Genomic DNA, 24184 nt, shown 5'->3' on the forward strand with positions numbered 1-24184 from the left:
TTTAAGAATAGACATTTAGGTAGCTTGATCAAAATTTTACAGGCATTTTTAGTAAGTGATATCATAGAAGGACTGAGAATTTGATTCATAAAAATGACATCAATGATCTTTTCTTTAAATCAATGGTTGGCTTACAGGTTTACATCCTCCAATATCTTTACTGCTTTAAATGAGCATGCTTGTAAATATGAAATAGCTAACACCAAAATACTCCAAAAATCAACTGCTGAGAGTGGAAAAATTGCTATTATCTTTCAGCCACATTTTCAGAGTAACTAGTGACTAGTAATTTGTAATAATTTAATCTCAGGAGTTTCTTTTATTTCTTTGTATGAGAAGTGAAAAATAAAAAGTGGTGCATTTCACTTCTCTAATTAGACACGCAATTTTGTAAGAAACGTTTCCCCTCCCAAACCTCACAGACAATATCCACATCTATAAGCTGCATATATATGAACCTTTAATTTTAATAAAGTTTCCCTTTATCCAATATACCACTAATCCCAGTCCTAGTTGTCCTTGACTCAATCTCTAGAGTTACCCCTTTACTAGCCATTGGTGTATTCTGTCATTATCGGATCCTCTAGAGCAGCAGTGTCCAATACGTTCGCCACTAGCCACATGTGGCTAATAGGCTATTGAATTGTGGCTAATGCATGTGGCATTTTTATAATGTAGCTAATAACTAAAATTCAAAGCCACAAGTGTGGCTAGCATCGAATTTCTATTGGACACCGCTTCTCTACAGTCTACTTCAGTATGACACCATTGCCACATGTCCTGTATCCTTTGCTTTGGGGGCTATATTATAAACTCATCATTCGTAATAGATGAAGACATTCTGGTGCCCCAGAACAGATAGAGAGACTGAGAAATGTGTTTCACATTTCTAGTCTTAAATGGCTATATTGATCATGTTATGAAGAATCACAGCCAGTTCTCTCTTGCCACTCTGGCAATTAAATCATGTGTGTTCTAACCAAACATGCTATACTGAAATTACTAAAATCAGAACCAGTGGCTATAAAAAGTTAATACATTTCAATTTCAGTAGTTAAAAACAAAAAAAATTAAAAATCTTATTTTAATTCACTTTCTCTTGCTCTGAAGTATCTTTGACACTGTTACAAATCCCAAGTTAAACAGGGATTTTTTCAGTTAAATCAGGCTTTTGCAAGCAGTAAGGTCCACATTATCTCTCAGAATACAGTACATCAAGCTTTTGTTTCTTATCCTGCAGCTAACCCACACCAGTTGTCAGACATACTTTGAATGTTTCCACTCACATGTCCAGTCTCTATCGTACATCCAGACTTTTTCCTCCTTACATGCTTCTAACCAGTAAAACCGCAAAAGTCTCTCCTACCTTATGATTGCTGAGAAAATGGGGACTGCAGAGCACACTCTGCCTGCAGGGAAATTGCACAGATGACCCTCATGCTGCTGTTTACAGAAATCTGACAGTTTTTAATTTGAAAAGATGTTGTCTTTTGCTTTTGGACAGTTCAACAAATCAGACAGAACAGTTGCAAGTGTTATCTGTAAACAACTTCCTGTTTGAAATAGATCAGCTGTCCTGCAGGACAATAATTAGGAAAGAAGTGTGGGAAAACTGAAGAGGTCTATGATGTAAGCTGCTTATTTTGGGAATGTACTTTTTTGGGAATGCACTCTCACTGTCCCTCCCCCTCACTAGCAGAGAACCCCTTTGTAACCATTTAGATCCAACTAAACACACACACACATTCCCACCAGAGCACAACTTTTCCTGCATTGAATTTCAGCAGCTGATATTCAAAAGATGGTGAGTCAAGGGTCCTACTCAAATTCCAATGTATGTAATTAATACATTCTTTGCCTACCTCAATTTCCCTTATTTTTGCAACTGGCTAAAGTATTTTTCACTTCTGGAGTAAAGCATGCCACTGTTTAAAGAGCAGAAACTCCACACACTGCACAATAACGTAAATACTCAATTCTCCACCTGGCTGGTCTCTTCCAAGCCTGTTTTCTTCACCCATATGGAATTACCCATTGACAAAGGGAAGTTCCATGCCTGTTGAAGGAGAAGAACAGACATTCAGAAATTCTACAGTATAATTTCTGAATTGGTCTACTATGTTGTTGCTGTTCACACTTAAACAGTTGTCACACTTTAACCCTTTGGTATATAATGGCACTTCAGTGCCGAGAGAAGTAATTCATACATACTTCAAGCATCAGATTCCCCCCGGTCCTGAAGGAATAGCCAAAGAGTCACCTTGCCAATGGGAATCCTCAGGTGTCCTGAAGTCATTGTTGCTGGCTCTCCTACCCTCACAGGCGACACATCAGGGACGGACAAGCATCAGAGATAAGTCCATTGCATTCTGACTGATCTTGGCCCTGGTTGTCAAGGAGGACATAAAAGGTGACTTAGACACCTTTGCCTCCCTTTCCACTACCCCTGCACAAGCTGTGTCAAGCTCATGCTTAGCACAGCTCAGGATTAAGCCCCGTGTGCATTTTTGTACAGTCAGTATCACTAACAAAGCCCTTAGGGAGCCATTTGGATGCGCAAAGGCAGATTCGTTAAAAAAACCTTTTTGTCACCACAACCAACAACTGTGGCCCACATTATACTAACAATTAACTAGTCTCTAATAAAGGACTCATGCATTTGTTGGTAACTTGCAGTGTAAAGTTTCTTACAGAAATATCAACAGCACAGCTAGAGTTAGAAGTCTGAACAGCTTTTTCCATTATAAATGTAGATCCTCATGGTTTAATCTCTTGGCCATTTCATTTCCACGTTAGGCTGGAACCTGGCAAACAACCCACTTTTTTTTATTATTTTTCAATAATTATTAGAGAGATTAAAACTTGACTAGATGATGGTAAAATTATGTCAGTGCAAAAGCTCAAAGAGAGGGGACATACTAATGTAAATGTAGAAAGGCCACAATGTCAAATTAAGGGTCCAATCCTATTTACCTTTACTTACATATGAAGTGCCACTGACTTCAGTGACAATAAAAGGGGCAATTAGCATCACACAGAATTGGGCCCTTATAGCAAGTGCTGTCAATGGAATGTTAAGGAAACTGTTTTACAAAGAATGCAGCAAAATGAATTCAGTCCAAGTCCTTGAAGATCATGTTACAACAGCAATGTAACATATATTTACATACATATTTAAATCTCTCTACATAAACACAACTTGGAGGGACAAGAAGGGAAGTATAAAGGGAATTAAAAATCTTTGAAGGAAGTTAGCAGCAAAGGAGATATTAAACATTAAGTGATTTACAAGTAAATAAGAATATAGAAAGGTTGAATAAAAGAAGAATAAATAAATTGAAGAGTGCTAAGGGGAAGACCAGGCACTGTAATGAGAACGCATTCCTGAGTGCTTTTTTCCCAAGGAAAGGGAAAAAAATAAAGAGAAACCACTAATGACTTTGGTTCATTTAAGGAGAAAGAAATAGTTTCTCTAACAGAGAGGTAAGGGCAGATTTCCTAGCAGGAAATAAGAAAAAATAATCGAACAAAAACACTTGAAAGCTGGAAGGTGCTTTCCCCCAAAACCACTGGGAGTTCACCCTGCACATGGAATAAAGGATTGATCCCTAAACCCACTTCTTAAAGAAATAATAGAAAAAAACTGAGGGCGATCTTAACCCAGTTGAAACAACTCCCACTGAAGTCAATGGAGTGCAGGATCAGACCCTATGGAGAAAGTTCTGCCAAAGGACCAAAACCCATCAACAACCTTAAACTATTTAAAATAATAAATCAAACAGTTTTAACCATGATGGCCATGGTGAGATCACCACAAATACAATTCCAGTACTTCTGAGAGTAGCAACTGTTCCCTCTATTCTTCTGTGGGCACTCAGCACCCCACAAAGGGGCAGGGAAGAGAGGCAGCAGCTCTGGGATCCTGCCCTCCTGTGCAACAGCTCACTGGTGGTGCAGCCAGTGCAGAATCCCTGCCCTTTGGGCCATTCAGAAAGAGAATGTACCTTCTTGTGCTCACCCTGTGGCTGTTCAAATCTATGCCACTTTTTATTTGGGCCGGTATCTAAACACACTTTGGCCCTGCATGAAGCAGATAGGAGGGCACTGTAATAGACAAGAATGGCAACACGAGAAATAGACAATAGCAGGTAGAGGGTTATTAAGGACCAAGAAAAATCTGGGGATAAATAGTAATAATACCACCTATCACTTTTGTAGGCCCTACCCTCTGAGGATCTTAGAACATTTCATAAGCATTAATACACCTGTGGGATAAGTATTATCATCCCCATTTTACGATGGGAAACAAACAAAGCTGATCTACATTAGTATTCCCACCATTGCTACCAACATGGATCTACAAACATGGGAAATATCAGGAGGAAAAGGTTAATGTAACAGCCACTGAGTTTTAAGGCCAGACTTATAAAGGTATTTAGGTGCTTACAGCTGCAGATAGGTGAATAGTCAATCTGCAACTTTAGGCACCTCAATATTTATAAATCTTGCCCTTAGGATAGGTCAACACAGCAGCTTCCCAGCATGATTATACAGACACGACTGATAGCTCAGGCAGATCTCACTAAAAATAGCAGCGTGGCCACAGGGGCAGCTCAGTCTAGTCACCCAGGTACGATCCCATGTGACCCCAAATGCATATTGAGGTGGCTAGCCCAAGTCACCACCAGCACATTGCTATTTTTAGCACACTAGCTCAAGCAGAGCTAACACGTGTCTGTCTACCCGTGCTGGGAAGCACCTGCACAACTGCTGCGCAGACATACCCACAGTCTCTCCCTTGCTGCTCTGGAGAGCAATCAAATCTGAGTCAGAGACACAGAGGGACGTGCTTCCTCCTGAAGAGCTTGCCAGTGCAATATTGTCCAGAGTTGAGAACGCTTGCTGGCTAAACAGTAAATTTATCATTTAACTGTGACTATAGCAACTTGTTGCAAAGCCCATAAAAGAGAAACACTTGATTGCAGTAATTAATAGGGTGGCGTGGATCTGTGAATCTGTGTGCTGTGAGGAAGGAAATCTTCCAGTAAGAAACTTTCCTCTTCTTGGTCACAGGAGAGTCCACAAACCCAAACAATGGCTAGATGAAGCCATTAGGCTCAACTCTGCGTAGGGAGCAGCTTACCAGGAGATAAAGTTTGAGTGTCAATTCTTCCCCTCTTACTCTGTGACAGTGTAGTGGAAGTTACTGCAGCAATTTTCAGGGTGCTACTTATTCCTCTGTCCCATCTGTCCAATTCTAGTAATCATTGCAAGAGGGGCTAAGGGAGACATGTCAGAGCTACAGCTCTACCCCCTTGCTCAGCATGAGAGCCACTTGCATGAATCCTGTTTATTCAACTTGTGACCAAAGGTGCAATTAAGGCAGTGGGGCCAAGAAGGGGGCAGAGTCCTTACCTGCTCAGCATGTTACAGCTAAGGACAACCTAGTCTACTGGGATTTCATTAGAGTGGGATTGTGCCAGTTTTTAAACCTAATATAATCAATTATTTGCAAACAGTTTATAAAATTTTAATACAGCTCCAACATTCTGCAAGCCTCCTAAAATGAAGAAGGACGTAGTTCGGGCACTAGCCTACGATTTAGTAAGAGCAAGGCCTCCCATGTATCCTTGGGCAAGTCACTTAAGCACAAGGGATAATAGCACTTCCCTATCTCACAGGAGAATGGGGAGATAAAGAGTTCAGAAATTGTGAGATGCTCAGACATTACAGTACTAGCGGGCAACTAGAATGCTGTGAGATAGGCCTGCACATCTGAACTGCACAATACTTAGATGTACTAATTTCTGAACATGTTGCTCTGTCACAAGTTTTCTGTAAGAGTCAAGATCTCCCCCCACACTCAACCCACTCCACCTTAATGAGTAGACAGACTACCAGCTGATGAGAGATTGCAAAGGGTTACTGACTCAAAAGCAGCAATTTTGATCCCAGAGATCTCCATTAATGGACTGCCTGTGAACACACCGCCTTCCCAAATATCAGCCTCAATAGTCGGGCAAGTGTCTGACCAAACTCTAGCACACTAGGCAAGCTAGGTCTAAGATTTCCAAAGGGGTCCACACCTCCATTTTAAATGTTTTAGTGGCCCACCCATGAAAAAAGGCTGCAAACCAGTGCTCTAGAGATGCAATAAGGAAGCAGGAGAGAGGTGCTATTCTTGATCCTTGAAGCAAGGCTGTCCAGCATATGGCTCAGAAACCAAATTCAACCTGCTTGTATTTGTGGCCTTCAGGACATTTGTTTTTATTAATAATGGAAGCTAGATTCTGAAGTATCTAGGCTGCAAAAAGCCTTCCCAATATGAGCCAATGCAGGGATGTTGTTGTGAGTCTGCAGACTGCTTCAGACCATGTTAGGGCTCCTGTCCTCTATTAACTTAATTGGAGCATAAAATTTGAAACCCAAAACATTTCATTAGATGTCACTAATCATCTTAGTGAATGAAATGAAAAAAGGGATTGGATTAATACTAAAAGAATACGCAAAAGAATAAATGGACACAAATCTGACATCAGGAATCATAACATTCAAAAACCGGTAGAAGAACACTTCAACCTCTCTGGCCACTCAGTGAAAGATTTAAGGGTGGCAATTTTGCAAGAGAAAAGCTTCAAAAACAGACTCCAATGAGAAACCGCTAAGCTTGAATTAGTATGCAAACTAGATACCATTAACTTGGGTTTGAATAGAGACTGGGAGTGGCTGGGTCATTACACATATTGAATCTATTTCCTTAAGTTAAGTATTCTCACACCTTCTTGTTAACTGTCTAAATGGGCCATCTTGATTATCACTACAAAAGTTTTTTTCTCCTGCTGATAATAGCTCATCTTAATTAGCCTCTCACAGTTTGTATGGTAACTTCCAACTTATCTGTATGCGTATAATCTTCTTCCTATATGTTCCATTCTGTGCATCCGATGAAATGGGCTGTAGCCCACGAAAGCTTATGCTCTAATAAATTTGTTAGTCTTTGTATTCTGTGTTGTAACTGAAATCTATGTATTTTAAAATTCAGAAAACCAAAAATATTTAAATAAATGCTATTCTATTATTGTTTAATCATGCAATTCATCATGATTAATTTTTTTTTAAATTTCTTGACAGCCCTAATATTTAGTGAAGTCTTGCTTAGCTAAGAACTCAGATTCCCAGTGACTTCAACTGTCCATCCTCATCCCACAGGAAGACAAGTTATTGTTTACATACTTGGAGTGTCACCCTATGCCTTGGACTTGCTTGTGGACTTTTAAAAGTCACCCATTTCATAGGCGCCCCATCTGTCTTTCAGAAGTATTGGCAATGTCTCAAGCTGTTGAGGTAAACAATGTAGGCTTCCCCACACCACTTCAAACAAATCCCACTGACCACCTCTCAGCGTGTAGCACAACCCTCCAGCTCTGAAGCAACTAGAAAACTATATTTATCTATTTTGATATCCTACAGACTTGCAAGAATACAGCTAGAACCTGTGGACTGACAAAACCTGCATTGTAGTTCTATGTTCTCCCATTAGTAGTAGTCTACAATTTATAACAAAGCAAAACAGCTTAACCTGCAGGGAAGAACAATGCTTAAATTTCAGCCTTGTGACCTTTGAAATAGGTGTTTAAGAATTGTGTTCCATAAGCAAGTGGAATTTTGTCTGCCTCCGCCCCATACGAGGCTGTCATATCTAAAGCCAAGTATTTATTATGTAGATTAATGTTCCCACCAACCTTGGGAACTGTCAATTTCCATTCTACCTGAGTTTCTAAAATAAATGGAAAACTCATGAGTTGAAGTTTCCATATGCTACCTTGCCAGACCAATTCATCCTCGGAGAAGGTATTATTTAGACCTGTTTAGTGTACTTCCCTACCAAGGCTTTCTGTGTGATTTAGGATATGGACATGTCCACTAGAAACTGAAGTCTCTTACCTAGTTACCATTAGGTTCTGGTGACATGAGTTCTTACCTACTTTAATAAATGCAACTCAGTTCAACTAGAAGGTTCCATAGCCAAGCTATTACCAGTTACCTACGTCAGCTACTTCCTCCTTCTGTAGTGTGCTTTTATAAAGTGTTTAGTTTAATGAAATTGCTTAAGATATGAACAATTAAACTGTTTATTCAGTCATTCTTGCACTTTACAGCTGGAATTCTGGGAACTCAAAAATAACATCTTTGCCAGTGAGCTTCTTGTAGACACCAGAAAATGTTTCCACCTGGAAAGAAAAAGTCAAGTATAAAAGCATTAGTTTACTTTCAATAACTTTTCTAAAAGCTGCATGTTCTGCTGTATAGTTCAGACATAATAATTTTATATATTATGTTTCAAGTTGCACCCTGCACGGTTTCTCCTCAGTAATTGTCTAGAGACTGAGAAGTTATAGGAATATAAAGGATGCTGCCCTCATCAGCTCTAGAACCAGGGACAGGCTTGCTCTTCCACACTGCACAAGGGGATTGTACATCATTGCACTTAGGGCTATACTCCCATATACCAGTTGGACAGACCCATAAGTAACCTCAACGGATGACTATGTTGAAGATGACAGATGCATTCAGGAACTGATTCAGTCCAGCATTCAAAACTCATTTTATTCCAAGTTTGATTTGGCTAGTTTCTTAAGGTACTGCTAAGAAATCCTATATCAACAGGAAATGATAGGCTTCCCACCTCATTCTGAACAAGTTTTATGTTATGTACCAGCACTAATGAAGCCACATTTCCTGAAAAATTAGACTAAGTGAAATACTAAATTGATGACAATTCTTCCATATTGAGATTACTTCCCAGAATTCTTTATTTGGGAGGTGATAATGTTCTGTAGAACATTAAGACTCAACCCATCAATCATATAGATTTGCCAGCAGAACAGACTTTCAGAGCTATTCAATCCACAAGGCAGCTGAAGCGGAGTAACAGAGATATGTGGGGGCCCCTACCCCATAATGTAGCTGGTACATTGGCTTTGAAGATCCAGTGTTTCATTATAAATAAGAAACCCATCTTCTACCACTCATACTAAGAGGGAGCAAGTAGGCAAAAGGTCACCACAAATTAGTTAACCAAAAGCAGAGTGTAAAGCAGCCAAGTGCAGTCAAACTAAAGCTTGATTTCAAAACTTCTCTTAGCATCTCCTTAGTCCAAAATGTAATTAAAGATCAGGGCAGAGTTCTCACTCTTGCCACTGCCACAGTTTTGAGTTTTACACTCAACTATGAGTCATCACAACTCCTGTGTTACAGAGAAGAGTATAAAGTTAGTTCCTTACCTTGTGTTCAACATTATTCTGTTGCGCTTTGTCCAAATGGACCTTTATGAGTCTGCTGCCGTCTAGTTTCACGCGGATTCTCTTGCCCACAATTTCACTAGGGAAGACCAGATCTTCGAGAATGGCATCATGCACTGCAGTAAGTGTACGGCTGAAATACAATATTTTCATGAATTAAACCAGTGGTTCTCAAACTTTTGTACTCGTGATCCCTTTCACATAGCAAGCCTCTGAGTGCCACCCCCCTTATAAATTAAAAACACTTTTTTATATATTTAACACCATTATAAATTCTGGATGCACAGTGGGGTTTGGGGTGGCTTGTGACCCCCCCCCCCCAGGGGTCCCAACGCCCAGTTTGAGAACCCCTGAATTAAACCTTCAAGGGGTTGGCAAGTTTAGTCTGACGACTATAAAAACATACTTCCCCTATAATCTGCCAAAGAGATACTACCATAATTCTCGGGACAAAGGAATGTATGGGCTGGTAAATAAACAGTAAACATGAATTCCGTACTCCACCATATCAAAAAGTTAGTTGTGACCATGCCACAATTCATCTCAGCAGCTATTCCAGGAGCCAGGGACATGGCAGTACAAAATAAAACTGAGTAGTTTGTAGTGAAAGCGATATTTGAGACTACACTATTTCTATCAATGCTTCACTATTCAGTGTAAGCAAGTTGTATTTACACAAGTTAATAGTGCCACCTGTAAGTGTAATACTTCCTCAAATGAAAAATTTGAGGGATACTACTTTTAAGAGTTCAGAGTGGTAGCCGTGTTAGTCTGTATCAGCAGAAAGAATGAGAAGTACTTGTGGCACCTTGGAGACTAACAAATTTATTGGAGCATAAGCTTTCATGGGCTAAAGCTCACTTCATCAGATGCATGCAGTGGAAAATACAGTAGGTAAAATTATATATATATATATATATATATACACACACAAAAAAATGGGGGTTGCCATACCAACTCTTAAGAGTATGATAACCCCCATTTTTTCATGTTCTCTGTGTATATATATATATATATATATATATATATATATATATATATATATACACACACACACATACATATACACACACACCTTCCTACTGTATTTTCCACTGCATGCATCTGATGAAGTGGGCTTTAGCCCACGAAAGCTAACGCTCAAATAAATTTGTTCGTCTCTAAGGTGCCACAAGTACTCCTCGTTCTTTCTACTTTTAAGAGTGTATTTACTGCATTAGGTTAGGATGAATCAACCTGACATTTAAGCAAAAATATTGGGTTATTCCCCTCCAATGCCCCACTTCTTGCAGTGTTAGAGATGATTCTGTAATGGAACACAGACTCTCATCTAGCAGGTTCCATAGAACAGTGTTTGCAATTTAAGGGAATTATAATGCAAGTTTCCCCCATACAGCCCTATTGCTGCAGCGTCAGATAGAGTTTTCTACATCTTAGACCACAAAAATTCCTGTAAGTGCCCTATGAAGTTCTTTGAATGCCAATTTACATATGTTCCAAAAAAAAAAAAAAAACCACACAAAACAAAAACAAAAACACACAGAATTAAATATTATCCTTGACATTACAATTACAGTGAAATTGACTGCATCCCAGAATAAAACCAATACCAAGTGCAAATCACTCAGTGAATGTAGACAGTAGTCCACAATTTCAGTCAGACCAACTAGTTAGAGAAAAATGTTTAACAGAAGCAAACTGTTGCTTAAATTTGAACTTATAGTGCCAAGGACACTATTTTTTCCTTTAGAATTTAGCTCTACCCCAAGTCAGAGTAAAAAAATAATAAAAAAATTACCTCCTAGATCACAGCTTCCCATGCAAGCCTAGCTTCCTTCCCCACCCACCCAGGTAGCAAACAAACTACAAAAGTGAGTCTATCCAAAAATTACACAAATAAAAATCAAATCTCTTGGGGCAAAATGTAAGGGTATGTTGTATGTATATCCCTCAGCACACACACTGTGAATCACCATTCAAATTTTATAATTTTACCTTGCCTAATTAACGCTAGCATGCAGTGTTCCCTCTAGTTTTTTACATCCATGTGCGGAATGAATTTAGTTATGTGCACCAATATGGAGGTGATGTGTGGCAGGGGTGGGGCTGAGGAGTTCAGAGTGTGGGACGGGCTCAGGGCTGGGGAGTGAGGGCTCTGGCTGGGGTGCAGGTTGCCCCAGGGAGAGAAAGGACTTCCCCAAGCCCTCCCCCAAGCCCTCTCTCATGGCTGCAGCCTGGGGAGAGACGCCTCTTCTTGCCTGCTCAGCCCTTGATAGCCTACTGCACAACCATGCAGCCTAGAGGGAATTTAGCTAGAACGTAATTCCTGGGCTGAATTCTCTGCAGTACAGATGAAGAGTTAGCGTCCATTCCCTAGATGTTCATCTGTTCCAAGGCTAGCATTACAACAGACGAACAAGTTATTGGGAGGAGGGAGGGGAACCCAACCCAAGCCACTTAAGTTACTCAGTTTACACACATTGTGGGCATCTTGGAAAACAATGAGGCAATCTTAAGACAGTGGCTGGGCAGACCAGAAAAAGAGAAGTCAGTTATTTGTAATTGCTGCTAGCAAATATTTTGCTAGCTACTACTGGAAAAAGAAGAGTGCTGGATGTAGATGGAAAGATTGGGAAAATGCGTACTACATTTGGAATGTACTGCCAGTTTCCATGCAAGGCCAGAAATCAGGCAAATCAAGAAATACACCAAAAATCTCAGAATTGACAACTAAGTCAATGTTGTAGAACAGGGGTTGGCAACCTTTCAGAAGTGGCATGCCGAGTCTTCATTTATTCACTTTAAATTAAGATTTCGCGTGCCAATACTACATTTTAACGTTTTTTAGAAGCTCTCTCTATAAGTCTATATATTATATAACTAAACTATTGTTGTATGTAAACAAGGTTTTCAAAATGTTTAAGCAGCTTCATTTAAAATTAAATTAAAATGCTGATCTTACACCACTGGCCCGCTGAGCCCTCTGCCAGTCTGGGGTTCCGTTCACCTAGGCCAGCAGTGGGCTGAGCGGGGCCTGCGGACGGGACCCTGGCTGGCAAGGGGCTGGCAGCCAGAACCCCAGACTGGCAGTGGGCTGAGCAGGACCAGTGGCCGGGACACCAGACCAGCAGTGGGCTGAGCAGCTCAGCCTGCTGCCGCTCAGCCCATTGCTGGTTTGGGGTTCCGTCCGCCAGCTCCTCCCAGCCAGGGTCCCGACCCTGTCCGCATAGAGTAGGTACCTACCTTCTCCCTGGTTCTACCATTCTCTTCCTCTCTCTGCACTGAGATGAGGGTGGGAGTGCGCTGAGAACAGGGCTTGGGGTGAAGAAGCAGGCTGGGGGTTGGGATGCAGGGTCTGGCCAGGAGCTAGAATGAGGGAGGGGGCTCAGGGTTGGGGCAGGAGGTTTGGGTGTGGAGCGCTTACCTAGGCAGCTCCCATTTGGTGCGAGGGGTGCAGATGGGAATGTGGAGGCGGGTGGGTGCACGCACACAGGAGCTCCCGTTTGGTGCTCAGGGTGGGGATGTGGAGGGTGCAAAAGTCAGGGCATGGGGGTGCCGGGTATGTGTGGGGGGTGCCGGAGTCAGGGCTGTGGTGTGGGAAGGGTGGTGCAGGGGCGAGGGTAGAGGGCTGGGTTTGTGTGAGGAGGGTTCAGAAGTCAGGGCAGAGGACTGGGGAGTGTAGGCTGGGTTTGTGGAGGTGCTCCCAGCCCCCTGCCCTGACCAGGGGGCTGGAGGGGATATGCTTTTCCCTCTCCCCCTCCGTAGCAAGGGCTGTCAGCTGACCGGCTGCAGGGAGGGAGAGAAGGAGGGGCAGGAACCCAGCATGCTGGGGGGAAGAGGTGGGGGGAGGGGGAAGCTTGCCTGCCCTGCAAGGAGAGAGCGGTGGGCAGAGAAGAGCAGGCCGGGCCAGATTTTTAATGGCATGCCTCTGTCTGCCGGGGTCCCCGGCAGACAGCAGCGTGCCATTAAAAATTGGCTTGCATGCCATAGGTTGCTGACCCCTGTTGTACAACACAGTCCTCACTTCTATCTCACAGCCATTCTAGAACTGCAAGATTAGAAAGTGACAGTAGTAAGTTTTTGAAACACAATGAGGGATTGATTTTGAAGAGAAGCGATCTGAATATTGAAGATGCAAGGAAGTTCGGGATGGTAAAGGGTACTATTCGTACCTTAACTTTACATGCTGAAAGGAAGAGTCTTTGCAGAGCCAGTGTCCCAGAATATTTGTCTTGTCATCTTTCTCAGACCCTTTACGTATGATCAAAATGGCTGTCATGCAAGTCATATAAGAGAAATGGCACACATTTCAGCAGCGTAACATTTACTTACCTCCTGGGACGCTTTTGCTTGTTTTTTGTACGGCTTTTCCTTGTTGGTTTGGGCAAAATCCTTCTCTGTGAAAGAAGGTGATATCAAGCCTCATGAAACATTTAGTCAATATCCTCAGAATCAGAGATGTTCAGATTTGAAGTCATAAATATGACTTTCTTTCAAGGGTTACCATTCTCCTACAGAAGTCCCACAATTATTTCCACACAGCATCAAGGAATGCTCAGGAAATACCCAAAACCACATTCCAATTGTAGAAGTTGAGCTTTATGATAAAGTCAGTTTCTGTAGTGCATTGCTGCAACCTCTGACAAATTCTCATGCCAAGTATGTTCAGTGGGAAGAAGGAAAGGTTTGGGGAGAACAGTTTGTATTTAACAAAGCTAATAGCCATGATAATCTGTTCACCCACATCAGGGGGTGGGGGGTCCTTTTCTAGAAATAGTTGCTAAAAAACACTGCAGAAGGTTTTGCCCACCACGATTTGCTGCTAGATTATTCTTGAGATTGTTATTCATCTGCTCCTGGTGTCAGTTCTTTGGATACCTGTGCTATGTCTACATGAGGAAGTTGTAGAAGTTTGACTAAAGGGATATTTACACTGCATTTGTTAAACTTGTGCAGACTGTCCCCACATGGACACTTATTTTAGTTTAAAAGTGGGTTACTTTGGTTTAGCTTAAAATGGTTTTAAGGGATTTTGGTTTAGCTTAAATGGATTCCTAAGTTAGAATGTCCACACAGAAGTCTACAACAGTTTAAAAATCAGCATAAAATATCCCTTTAGTTAAGCCAGTGCAACTAATCATAGGCAGCCTTATCTTATGTTGTGAGAAGATTCATTGTTTAACTAGAAAGGCAGGAGTTCTAGGGTTGGTCTTCACTATGGGGAGACTGATGCTGCTGTAATCAATTCAGCAGGGATTGATTTAGCAGCTATAGCGAAGATCTGCTAAATTGACAGCAGAGCGCTCTCTGGTCGAGCCCAGTACTCCAGCTCTCCAGGAAGAGTAACGGAAGTCAACCGGACAGTGTCTCCCATTGACGTAGCGCAGTGACACTGGGGCAAGTTGACCAAAGCTACATTGATGGAGTATCATATTCATGTAGCTGGAGTATCATAACTTAGGTCGCTATAACCATAGTGAAGACAAGCCCTCTGAGCCTTGGCTCCAATATGCAATATCCAGAACTGTCATGCTTGCTATCGCCAAGCCACTACCACTGAAGACAAATGTTCTAAAGTACCCAATGAACGGTAGTATGATTTGTTATATTCCTTTAAAACAAATTTGGCACCCTTTCTATACCATTAAAGATTTCAATAATTAACAGTGTTATACATTTGTTATTGTGTTAAGACAAAGCTGGGTGTGAGCTATCGCATATAAGACATCTGATGTTTAAACTTTGGGCTCTAGAGCCCAAAGTTTAAAGTGCAGGACTAGCAGAGACATTTCATTGTGCAGAATATACTCAGTCACATGAATTCAATTCAGGTATTTTGATCCTTTTAAACCACAATACAAAAAATGGATCTCTTCTTCCCTTCACAGGTGAAGTGCAGCCTTCATAACTATTAAAAAAAACACACATACATCCATTTAAAGTTATCCTCATGGTAATAAGAACTCCAGGGGCTTGCTCTCTTCCTAATGCTGGCTTCCCATCCATCTATTCCCATCTCAAAAAGCTTTTCTTGGCTTAACCTCCCGCCCCCCATCCCCCTCAGTTTAAGATTAAAGGAAGTGAGATCTCACTAGCATTGCCCCTTCTTCCTTTTCACTTTAAAAGACAGCAAATAAAACTCCCCCTCTCCCTACCGTTCGTATTAAAGCTTACTTCTATTCTACTTTCACTGTAGAGTCTGCAAAAATACTATGCTTACATTTTTCCTGCTTAAGTTTCGTTACTTCTAGGACTCTACTCCAGCTACATGTTATTTCTCCTTTTCAGAGTATGGTTCGGCCATCCTATACAGTTTTTCTCTAGTGCTTCTTAAAGCAAGCTGTTGAGACTTATGTGCAGCCACAGACTGACAGTGTCTAGAAAGGTATTTGATCTACAGCAAGAACAAACAAACAAACCACACATTCGATACATTTACCGTCCCAGCCCCAACAGGTTCAGGGAACCAATATGCCACATACAGAGTGATAAACCACAAAATAATCAACTATTTACCTGTGCAATGAACACCACATGCTTGCCGCTGAATTTTTTCTCCAGCTCACGAACTAATCGGACCTGGATCTTCTGGAAAGATTTCAGCTGAGGAACTGGTACAAAGATTATGATTGCTTTTCTACCACCCCCTACTTCAATTTCCTAAGACAGAAGACAAAATATACACTTAAGTTACCTTTGATTTTAAATCCCCTGAACACAGGTCAGCTTTGAAGTAACAGCAAGCACTTTACCAAATCCATTAAACATAATAATAATGGCAGTTTTCTCATCAAGCTTTGTTGCAATGTATTTTGTTGCAATTGTAAATTGCTGGGTGAAATGAATAGCCTTTTCACCCATTAGGCTAGTATCCCTACATGTCATTGGACTGTCGCAATTACAATTCAGATTCATTGACCCTTTCAAACAGGAGAGTCTCACACAAGTAGACATCAATACGTAGACTGAATGGGTCTCCAGTGCAACAGAATTGCATGGGGCTGGTATTGAGATCAAGTTTCAAATAAAATAATGTTACCCATGGCGTACATGGAGGATAAAAATCAACCTGTTTGTGTTGATCGCCTAAACACCCTCCACTAACTGTCTTCCACGCAACATCCTCATACAAATAGTAAGGTAGGTTAGTCAGTCACATCTACTGATTTGCCAAGATCCACACTGCTATTTCAATAGTACTTTGTCTCCCTGCAAATAATTTTATAACCATGGTAACATGATTGTGTCCTGCATGGTTTACCTCCCTAGTATGCAATCAAGTACTAGGAAGTTGATGCTTCCCTCACCAGCCTTACTGCTGGGCACAAGCTTATCCTCCAACATCATGGAATGGGACTCTAGGTCATTACTCTTCAGAGCAGGGGTGAGGAACCTAAAGCCCGGGGGCTGGATCGAGTCCCCTGCCTAATTTCATCTGGAAATTTCTCCTGGAAGCGACTGGTATGTCCCTGCGGCCCCTAGGCACAGGTGCATTCAGGGAAGCTCTGCGCGTCCCAAGCTCCACCTCTGCAGCTCCCATTGGCTAGGAACTGCAGCCAATTGGAGTTGCGGACGCAGGAAGCGCACACTGCATAGAGCTGCCTGGCCGCACCTCAGCCTAGGGACATGCCAGTAGCTTCCCAGAGCAGCGTGGAGCCAGGGAGCCTGCCTTAGCCCCATCAACCAGGAGCCTCCTGAGGTAAGTACCACCCAGCCTGAGCCTGCACCCCACCTCCCTGCCCCAGCCTCCTCCCAGAGTCTGCATCTCACATCCCCACCCACAGCCCAACCCTCTGCTCCAGTCCTGAGCCCACTTCCGAACTCCAAACCCCTTGGCCCCAGCCTAGAGCCCCCTCCTATACCACAAACCCCTCATCCCCACCCCAGATCCCACACCCCCTCCCATACCCTGAACCCCCATTTCTGGCCCCACCCCTGTGCGTGGCCTGCACTAATTTTTTTCTGTGGGTCAATGGCCCCTTATAGAAAAAAAGTTCCCCACCTCTGTCTTAGAGCTATGCTCCAAAAAACCACTTGGGTAGAGCCCTCTGAGACCCACCTCACTGGAGGCCCATGTTGGATTTACTAAATGCATTGTGTCCCTCAATGTTTCAAAATCTGTTCAACAATAGCCCTTCTCATTAGGAACAGCCCTCTTGGCACAAGTACTGCACCTAACAAGAGCATGCTTCTTGAGACAGATTCAGGCCCCATCAGAAGTCAGTGTGCACACCCCAGTCACTTGCCTAAAGTCCACAATTCAGTTTGCATCTTCAGATTTGTTTACTGAATTCCAGTCAAAATACCTGTATAGACCCCAACAAGTTTGCACAGGTACCATTAGGGACAAAAGAACCTGCATAAGCTTTATTACTGCTTATGTACAAAGATCACCTTTGAATCTTAGGTTTGCTGTGCAGGGCTGGCAGAAGAATTTGTAATTTGAACAAATTTTGTTCTGAAGTATTTTTTGTTTTAAATATAGACCTCATGCCATTTTCACAATCACATCCTAGACTAAAACTAGACTCTGAAGAGCTGACACTTACTCTATGACTATATGAGACTGGTATCTTGATCTACTCCCATTTTATATAGGCCAAGTTGGTGGTTTATTTTTTTTTTTTTTATAATGATATGAATATTATGAGACATATGTTAGACACCCCAGAGCTGTTCTATAAAAACAGGACAATTCTAGTCTGCATTTCATTGATGAAGATTCTGCAATTGCAACTTCAGGGTTAGTAAAGCAAGCAAGAAGTCATTTGGATTTTCAGATCCAGTCCTGCAAACTTGGTCTGGGAAGTTAGAAATAGGTTTTATACTTGTTAAATTTGATCAGTTTATCTGGAGTCAGAATTGTGGAAGCTCTAATGGCATTTTTTACAGTCACTTTTAAGACTAGAACTGTATTTTAAATAAAAAATAAAAAGCTACAGCAGTCAGCTCCAATAAACAGGGTTACAAAGCTTGATGTCTGCCTCCTCCCGTTAAGTATCCAGCAAGACAATCCCATGAAATCTTGCATTCATCTTTAATTCAAACTTTTTGACCACTTGTCACATGGCATATTAATATCCATTTAAGATAGATACCAACATACTGAATTGTCAGTTGGCAACAAAGTCAGTCACCTTTTTCGGATGGGGTGCAAGATTTTTGAAACCTACCTTAGCTGCTGTGATGTTCAACTCTCTCAGCTGAGCTTTTAAGTCAGAGTTCATCTCCAACTCCAGGAGAGCCTACAGAGAAGAATTAGAGAGAACAATTTTGATTACTGTCAGTTTTAAGCTACATCATTTTACTTTCTGATGCATTTGTGTACATGCACTAGTTTGCTAAACACTAATCAATCATCTGTTATAAATGGTCTGTATATATTTGTTTCCAAGCATAAACTGATCCATGGGGTCAAGAACACACACCCTAACCCTCACCACCCAAAATGCATACATCGTTCACTGCGTGACTGACTAGTTCTTACACTTCCCTCTGAAACATAAGGTATTTGCTACCATCAGAAGCAGAATATGAAGCAAAAATCTGCAATTCCTATATTCCTTAGGAAACTGAGACTTATTCAGGCAGTTTAACTTCAGTTTTGAATCAAGCTAGGATTATACCTGTGCTTTCATTAGTTCAAGTTATTAGGGGATAGTGGAGTTAAACTAACATACCTGGGAAATACCAGACTCGAATTCATCTGGTTTCTCACCATTGGGCTTCACAATCTTCGCGCTAGAACTGAACATGGCCTTTCTACAACCCAAAGAACAGAAACATCTCAATTGTCAGCAGACACATGACTACTAGCCACAATGCACAGCCAAGGGCTTTCTGTTAGTTGGACACAGCAGAGATTTAGGCCCTCCATCCGTCTCACTAGGCCACTCATCTTTGTGTCAGCCCTAAGAGGAGAGGTGAGAAGCTTCACAAGCCGCGCACAGTTCAAAGCGGTCACATGGGGAAAAGCGAGCAGTGGAGTCCCAGAAGTCAGAAGTCTCTGGGATCAGGCTCCTGACAGAAGCCACCCCGCGCTGCAAGGCCACGGCCTCTTCGAGGGGGGGCGGGTCAGAGGGCTGCCAGAGCCCGCTGCCAGAGCCCGGCAGGAGTCCACACGCTGAGCCCATCATTTACTGGGGCGGCCTCTGTACGGAGAAGCCGTAGGGATCCCGCGCCTGGACAGAGGCCACGGGGCCCCGGCTCAGAAGCCCCACAGCCGCGACCCCCGAGCCCGGACGGAGGCCTTAGCTCTGCCCGGAGGAGACAGGCTCCGCGGGGCCGGGTGCCCCCTGGCTCCAGGCGGGGTGCGCCGGGTTCCTGGGCGGCCATCGGGCCGCGGGAGGCCGCTAATCGGACGCATCCCCAACCGACCCCTCCGGGCCGAGGGGCTGGTGCCCGCTCGGCGCGGTATTGCGGGGACAGCGGCTAAAACGCGATTCCGCGTCGGCGGCCCCAGCACCTACCTCTCTCAGCGCCGGCCTAGGAAGAGGGAGAGCTCTCGCGAGAACCGCTCAGGTCCCTGCCCGGGAAGGACTCGCCCCGCCCACACAGACCTGAAGCCAAACCCGGAAGAGGGGCAGTCCGGCCTATAGCGTCCCGAGCCACTTCCGCCAGAGTGAAGCCGAAGAGGGGAATTCAGCTATTGGCATGGGCGCTGACTAGTGTTGTCCTAGCCGGCTCAGGCGAGCGTGGCTGTAGGATGAAGCCGTGGAAAAGAGGATGCGGGATGACGCATGCGCAGTCGCCTTGCCATAGCACTATAGTGGCACAGGGCGCATGTGTGCGGTTTAGAGTAGCACCTCTGATTGTTACCAAGTTAAGGGGTGTGTGGAAGATGGGTGGAAGGCTCCTCTTTTCTGTCTGCAGGTGGCCATGTGGAGCTGCCAGGGCCGGGCCATTCTTGTGCTATGTTCTTTTTCTGGCCCTTCAGCAGATTTAAGTTTCTTCTATAATTTTATGTTAATTCAAGCCCCTTTCATGCTCCTAGTCTACAGTGTTCTCTGTTACAGCTGTTCCACTGTGAATAAATTGTATATAAAAAGTTATTGGAGCAGGGAAACTGAATCCTGGGTCTCCCACCTCCCAGATGAGTGCTTTATCCATGAAGCTACAGAGTCGCTCTTTCATCCAGTGACTTGATTTAATCCACAGTGGAACAACTTCAAAGGGAGAGACTAAAGGACCCCCACCGCAACAAAATAACCCATAGCTCAGTGGTTAGAGCATCGAGAGGTTGGAAAGTGTGATGGTACCCATGGCTGTGTGGCACTTCCCTACTATCTGCTCTCAGCCTTCCTTGTCTGTGCCTACTGTGGGTCAGTTCCCCCGCAACACAAGCCACTGCCTTCCAAGCCTCCAGAAGTCAGCCCTAGCTCTCTTTACAGATTAACAATAGGTGCACACCAAACCCTGAGCCATAGATGCTGAAATTAGGGGTGGGGGGGGGGGTGATGGCACACCCCCCAGCTTGAAGTGGTTTACATCACATACAGGGTTTACAGTTTGGTTCAATGGCTCTCAGCAGCCCCATTACAAAAGTTGTTCCAGCACCCCTACCCTGAGTACTCTGAGCATCCATCTAAACTATACAAAACCAGTTCCACTAGACACTCACAGATCTGCTACTCCCAAAGGAACAGTACACCTCAGTTTGCCAGTTACACCTCAAGATCATCACTCCTCTCCACACACAGTGCTTAAATATACTTCTTGTTTTTATTATAAACATATCTAATAGATTCAAGAAGCAGCATATTGATGGAAGTATCGAAAACTAACTACATATAAAACAAAATTATAATATGCATTCTAGAACTTAGTATTGCTCACTAACGCCTTTCAGCCAGGTAGGCTGTGATCCCTTTATCATCATGAAACAAGCCATTCTCTTAGCCTGTCCCCTCAGTAAAGGATGCAGAGTATAGCCTGTACCTACAGTTATAGTCCAAAAATCCATCATCTTATAAAGAGGGCTCCTTCCTCCTGGTTTAATTCTTCTGTAAGAACTTCCAGAAAGGGAATTTACAATACCTTCATCAGCATTAGGCTCAGACTGTAAATGGGTGTCTATTGTGAACCATACAATACTCAATTTCCATGTAGTCAGACAAATAGATAAACATCTCTTGCCTGAAAGAAGGCTGTTTCTCATCTTTTGATGACCAGCCCCATCACAGACCTTAATAACATTTCACATAACTCCTTATATATTATCTATCCATACATTTTGCAAGTATTAGGATGATCAGTAAGATATAGGCTTTCAGTAGACATCTTCCATGAAGTTCTTTGGCTAACTATGTAGATGATCCCTGTAACCCTTACGCACCCCTGTGCCCTCTGCAAGTTGACACTAAGAAGTCCCTGGGTTACAGGTCCCCTGTTCAAATCCTCTCCCTCTCTCTGGGGACATGAACCAGAGGTCTACCAGAGGTCTTCCACATCCCAGCCAAGTATACTAGCCATTGAGCTGAAAGTTAAAAGGAAAGGTCTCCCCATTCTGCATACATTCATCTATAAGTGAGCTTGGGGCCCCAGCAGCGAGTTAGGTGAAAGACTGCCTATCTTCCCACGGTTCATGTAACGCTCTGAAGCTTGGACACCTAGATCCCTGTTGTGGTGCTCCAGTGCGCATACTCAGAAGAAGAAACACAGGCACCTAGGGAACTTGTACTGCAAAACTTTAGGTGCTGAGTGAATTTAGACACCTACAGGGTTTGATGGCAGCTGAGTAGGGTCTTTGTGAATGCCAGTGGGGCCTGGTTCTAGGACTTAAGTGCCTAAAGCATTTAGGCACCTAAATCCTTTTGTGAATCGAGCCCTTAGTCCTCACAACAGAAATGGGATATTTGAATACCTCATTTTACAGGAGGAAAACAGAGAAGGAACAAGGAAGTCAAGTGACTTCTCAAAGTTACAATAAGTCAATTATAGAAACTTGAGTATAACTCCGCTATTTCTAGTTCCCCAGTCCTATGATTATTCCTCTAAGCAAACTAATGCTTCTTTGGTATTAAGAGCTCCTAGAATAGCTCTCCATGATCATATAGTAGTACAATTTTCCATGCAAGAAACAGAGCCCACCAGTATGAAGGTATATACATAATTTTTTAAAGAAAAGACTAAGTGTTATGGTGGTAGCAATTGCACCCATGACGTGTATTAGTTGTCAAATTGAAAATTCAAAACCAGAAAGCCTTTTCTTTTGGAAGATCTCTGAGAAGGGTGTCCCCAGAAGCAGGTAAATATGGTGGCTTCTTTTCCTCAGTTTTTGACTATTTCAGTAATGATATAACACTTGCCATCATAGTAACTAAATGTATACCTGCATAGTTACTCTGCAATACACCAAGTGACAGTCCTGAGGTTGTAAGAGACTATTTAATTCCTGAATGGCTTAAAATAAGATGCATTTAGTTTCTTGAAGACTTTATTAAGGGGATATTTTTACCCATCCTAGGGAACAAATTTTAAGTTCAGTTTAAACATGCTTCAAGCCAATGCATTATCTAACACAGATTATCCTCCCTGCCCCCCCGCCACCCATCAACTCTGACCAACCAAATGTTGTCAGTAATAATTTTAGCTAAACAGAATTTACAATCAATTTTAGTATGGATCTGTATGAAGGGGGAGGGAAGCCCCTAAAAGGGCAGAAACTCAAGACTAGGAGTACTTGTGGCACCTTAGAGACTAACAAATTTATTCACTATTTTTTTCTGCCTATTTTTCTTTCTTTTTGTTTGCATCATTCCCTCAGATATATGAAAACCTTATTCTTTCTCCAGACTTCAAGTAAAAGAAAAACCATAAATAAAATATCATTAAAATTAAATAGACAGAACTGAAGGGATAGCCTGTATGTTTGAGTTTAAGAAAGGAAAAGATTTTAAAAAATATTTTGAAAACTTACCTAGTGCAAAATCAAGGCCAAACTGAACCCAATAGTGCAGTTTAAAGAGAATTTGAATGAAAGGGGTAGTAAAACATGGCTGAATTTATAGCAGAGAGTTCTGCAGTCACAGTGCCCCCACAGGAAACTTAACTCTTTAATGTGCTGGTTTTCTCTCATTACCACTTTTAATATACTGACTTTGGCCCTGATCCTGCAAAGACATAAACATGTGCTTGTCTTGATTTTAGCCCTGTGACTATTCTCATTAACTTCACTGGGACTACTCACAGCGTGTAAACTTAAACATGTGCTTAAATCTCTGCAGAGTCATACCTTGTGGGTATGAGTGAGAGAAATATTATATCTGTTAGTACAGCAGCTTCTGGAGAAACAGGATAACTATTGTGTGTCTGTGTGCAAATTTTAGTTTAAATTTTCCCTGTTTTTATATTAAAATAACTTTTAGATTAAAACATTTCTGACCAGCTCTACTACTAGTGGATGGCCTACTGAGCAAATACATTAGCAGCTACTGCTATTACAAAAAAAGTTCTCTTTTAGTTCAAGTAATAGAAGCCTGAGGGTAGAGGGCTTAAGCATCAGAGGTTTAGTCCTTACTCTGCAGGGGACATGTGTGATATATATATATATATATATATATATATATATATAGTAATTGTGTCTGTTTTATGCAGCATATGGATTAATTATAGATTGGTGTCCAATCGCTGAACTCTTGTGAATCACAGAAGCTCAGGCTTTATCTAACCAAAGAGAGGCTTTGGCCTTGATCCTGCAATGAGATCTGTGCAGTGTACTGTTGTAGACATCTGGAGCCCCAGTGAAGTCAGTAGAGACCATGCCTTTGTGTGAATGAGAGAGCATGTGATGTTGCAATCTAGTGACTGGCCCACAGAGAGGATAAATAACTTGCTACTACTATCACCAGATTGATAAAGAAAAGAACCAGAAAACAACCCTA

General features: G+C 42.4%; 2 protein-coding genes and 1 non-coding gene across 13 annotated transcripts in view; all 3 read right to left on the bottom strand.

The window, feature by feature from the left end:
- The window catches only part of COLEC11 (collectin subfamily member 11), a 46876-nt gene extending 38692 nt beyond the window's left edge, over positions 1–8184 (bottom strand). For 2 of the 10 annotated variants that reach the window (XM_037894122.2, XM_027818060.3), the window contains exons 1-2: positions 2261–8123; positions 1985–2056 (exon numbers count right to left, since the gene is read on the bottom strand). In XM_037894122.2, the coding sequence (XP_037750050.1) occupies positions 1985–2021 (37 nt within the window). In that variant the 5' untranslated portion in view covers positions 2022–2056; positions 2261–8123. The other 8 variants (XM_037894120.2, XM_037894125.2, XM_037894124.2 and 5 more) reach the window with 8 other exon arrangements.
- Positions 8115–23277, bottom strand: RPS7 (ribosomal protein S7). 2 transcript variants are annotated; one of them, XM_037894129.2, is made up of 8 exons: positions 23221–23274; positions 19772–20000; positions 18983–19064; positions 18476–18547; positions 15819–15962; positions 13635–13699; positions 9285–9435; positions 8115–8231 (listed from the first exon to the last, which is right to left on the bottom strand). In XM_037894129.2, exons 3-8 carry the CDS (start codon positions 19055–19057, stop codon positions 8154–8156), a joined length of 585 nt encoding a protein of 194 aa, XP_037750057.1. In that variant the 5' UTR covers positions 19058–19064; positions 19772–20000; positions 23221–23274; the 3' UTR covers positions 8115–8153. The 2 variants fall into 2 exon arrangements, with proteins under 2 accessions (XP_037750057.1, XP_043398230.1); XM_043542295.1 differs by lacking the exon at positions 19772–20000 and having other exon boundaries at positions 23221–23277.
- On the bottom strand, positions 8344–8555 carry LOC114018443. The gene has a single exon (XR_003563781.1). It is a non-coding gene; the product is annotated as a small nucleolar RNA SNORA73 family (small nucleolar RNA).
- Positions 23278–24184: the final 907 nt, after the last annotated feature.

Source organism: Chelonia mydas, chromosome 3, assembly GCF_015237465.2.
Source record: "Chelonia mydas isolate rCheMyd1 chromosome 3, rCheMyd1.pri.v2, whole genome shotgun sequence".
NCBI lineage: Eukaryota > Metazoa > Chordata > Testudines > Cheloniidae > Chelonia > Chelonia mydas.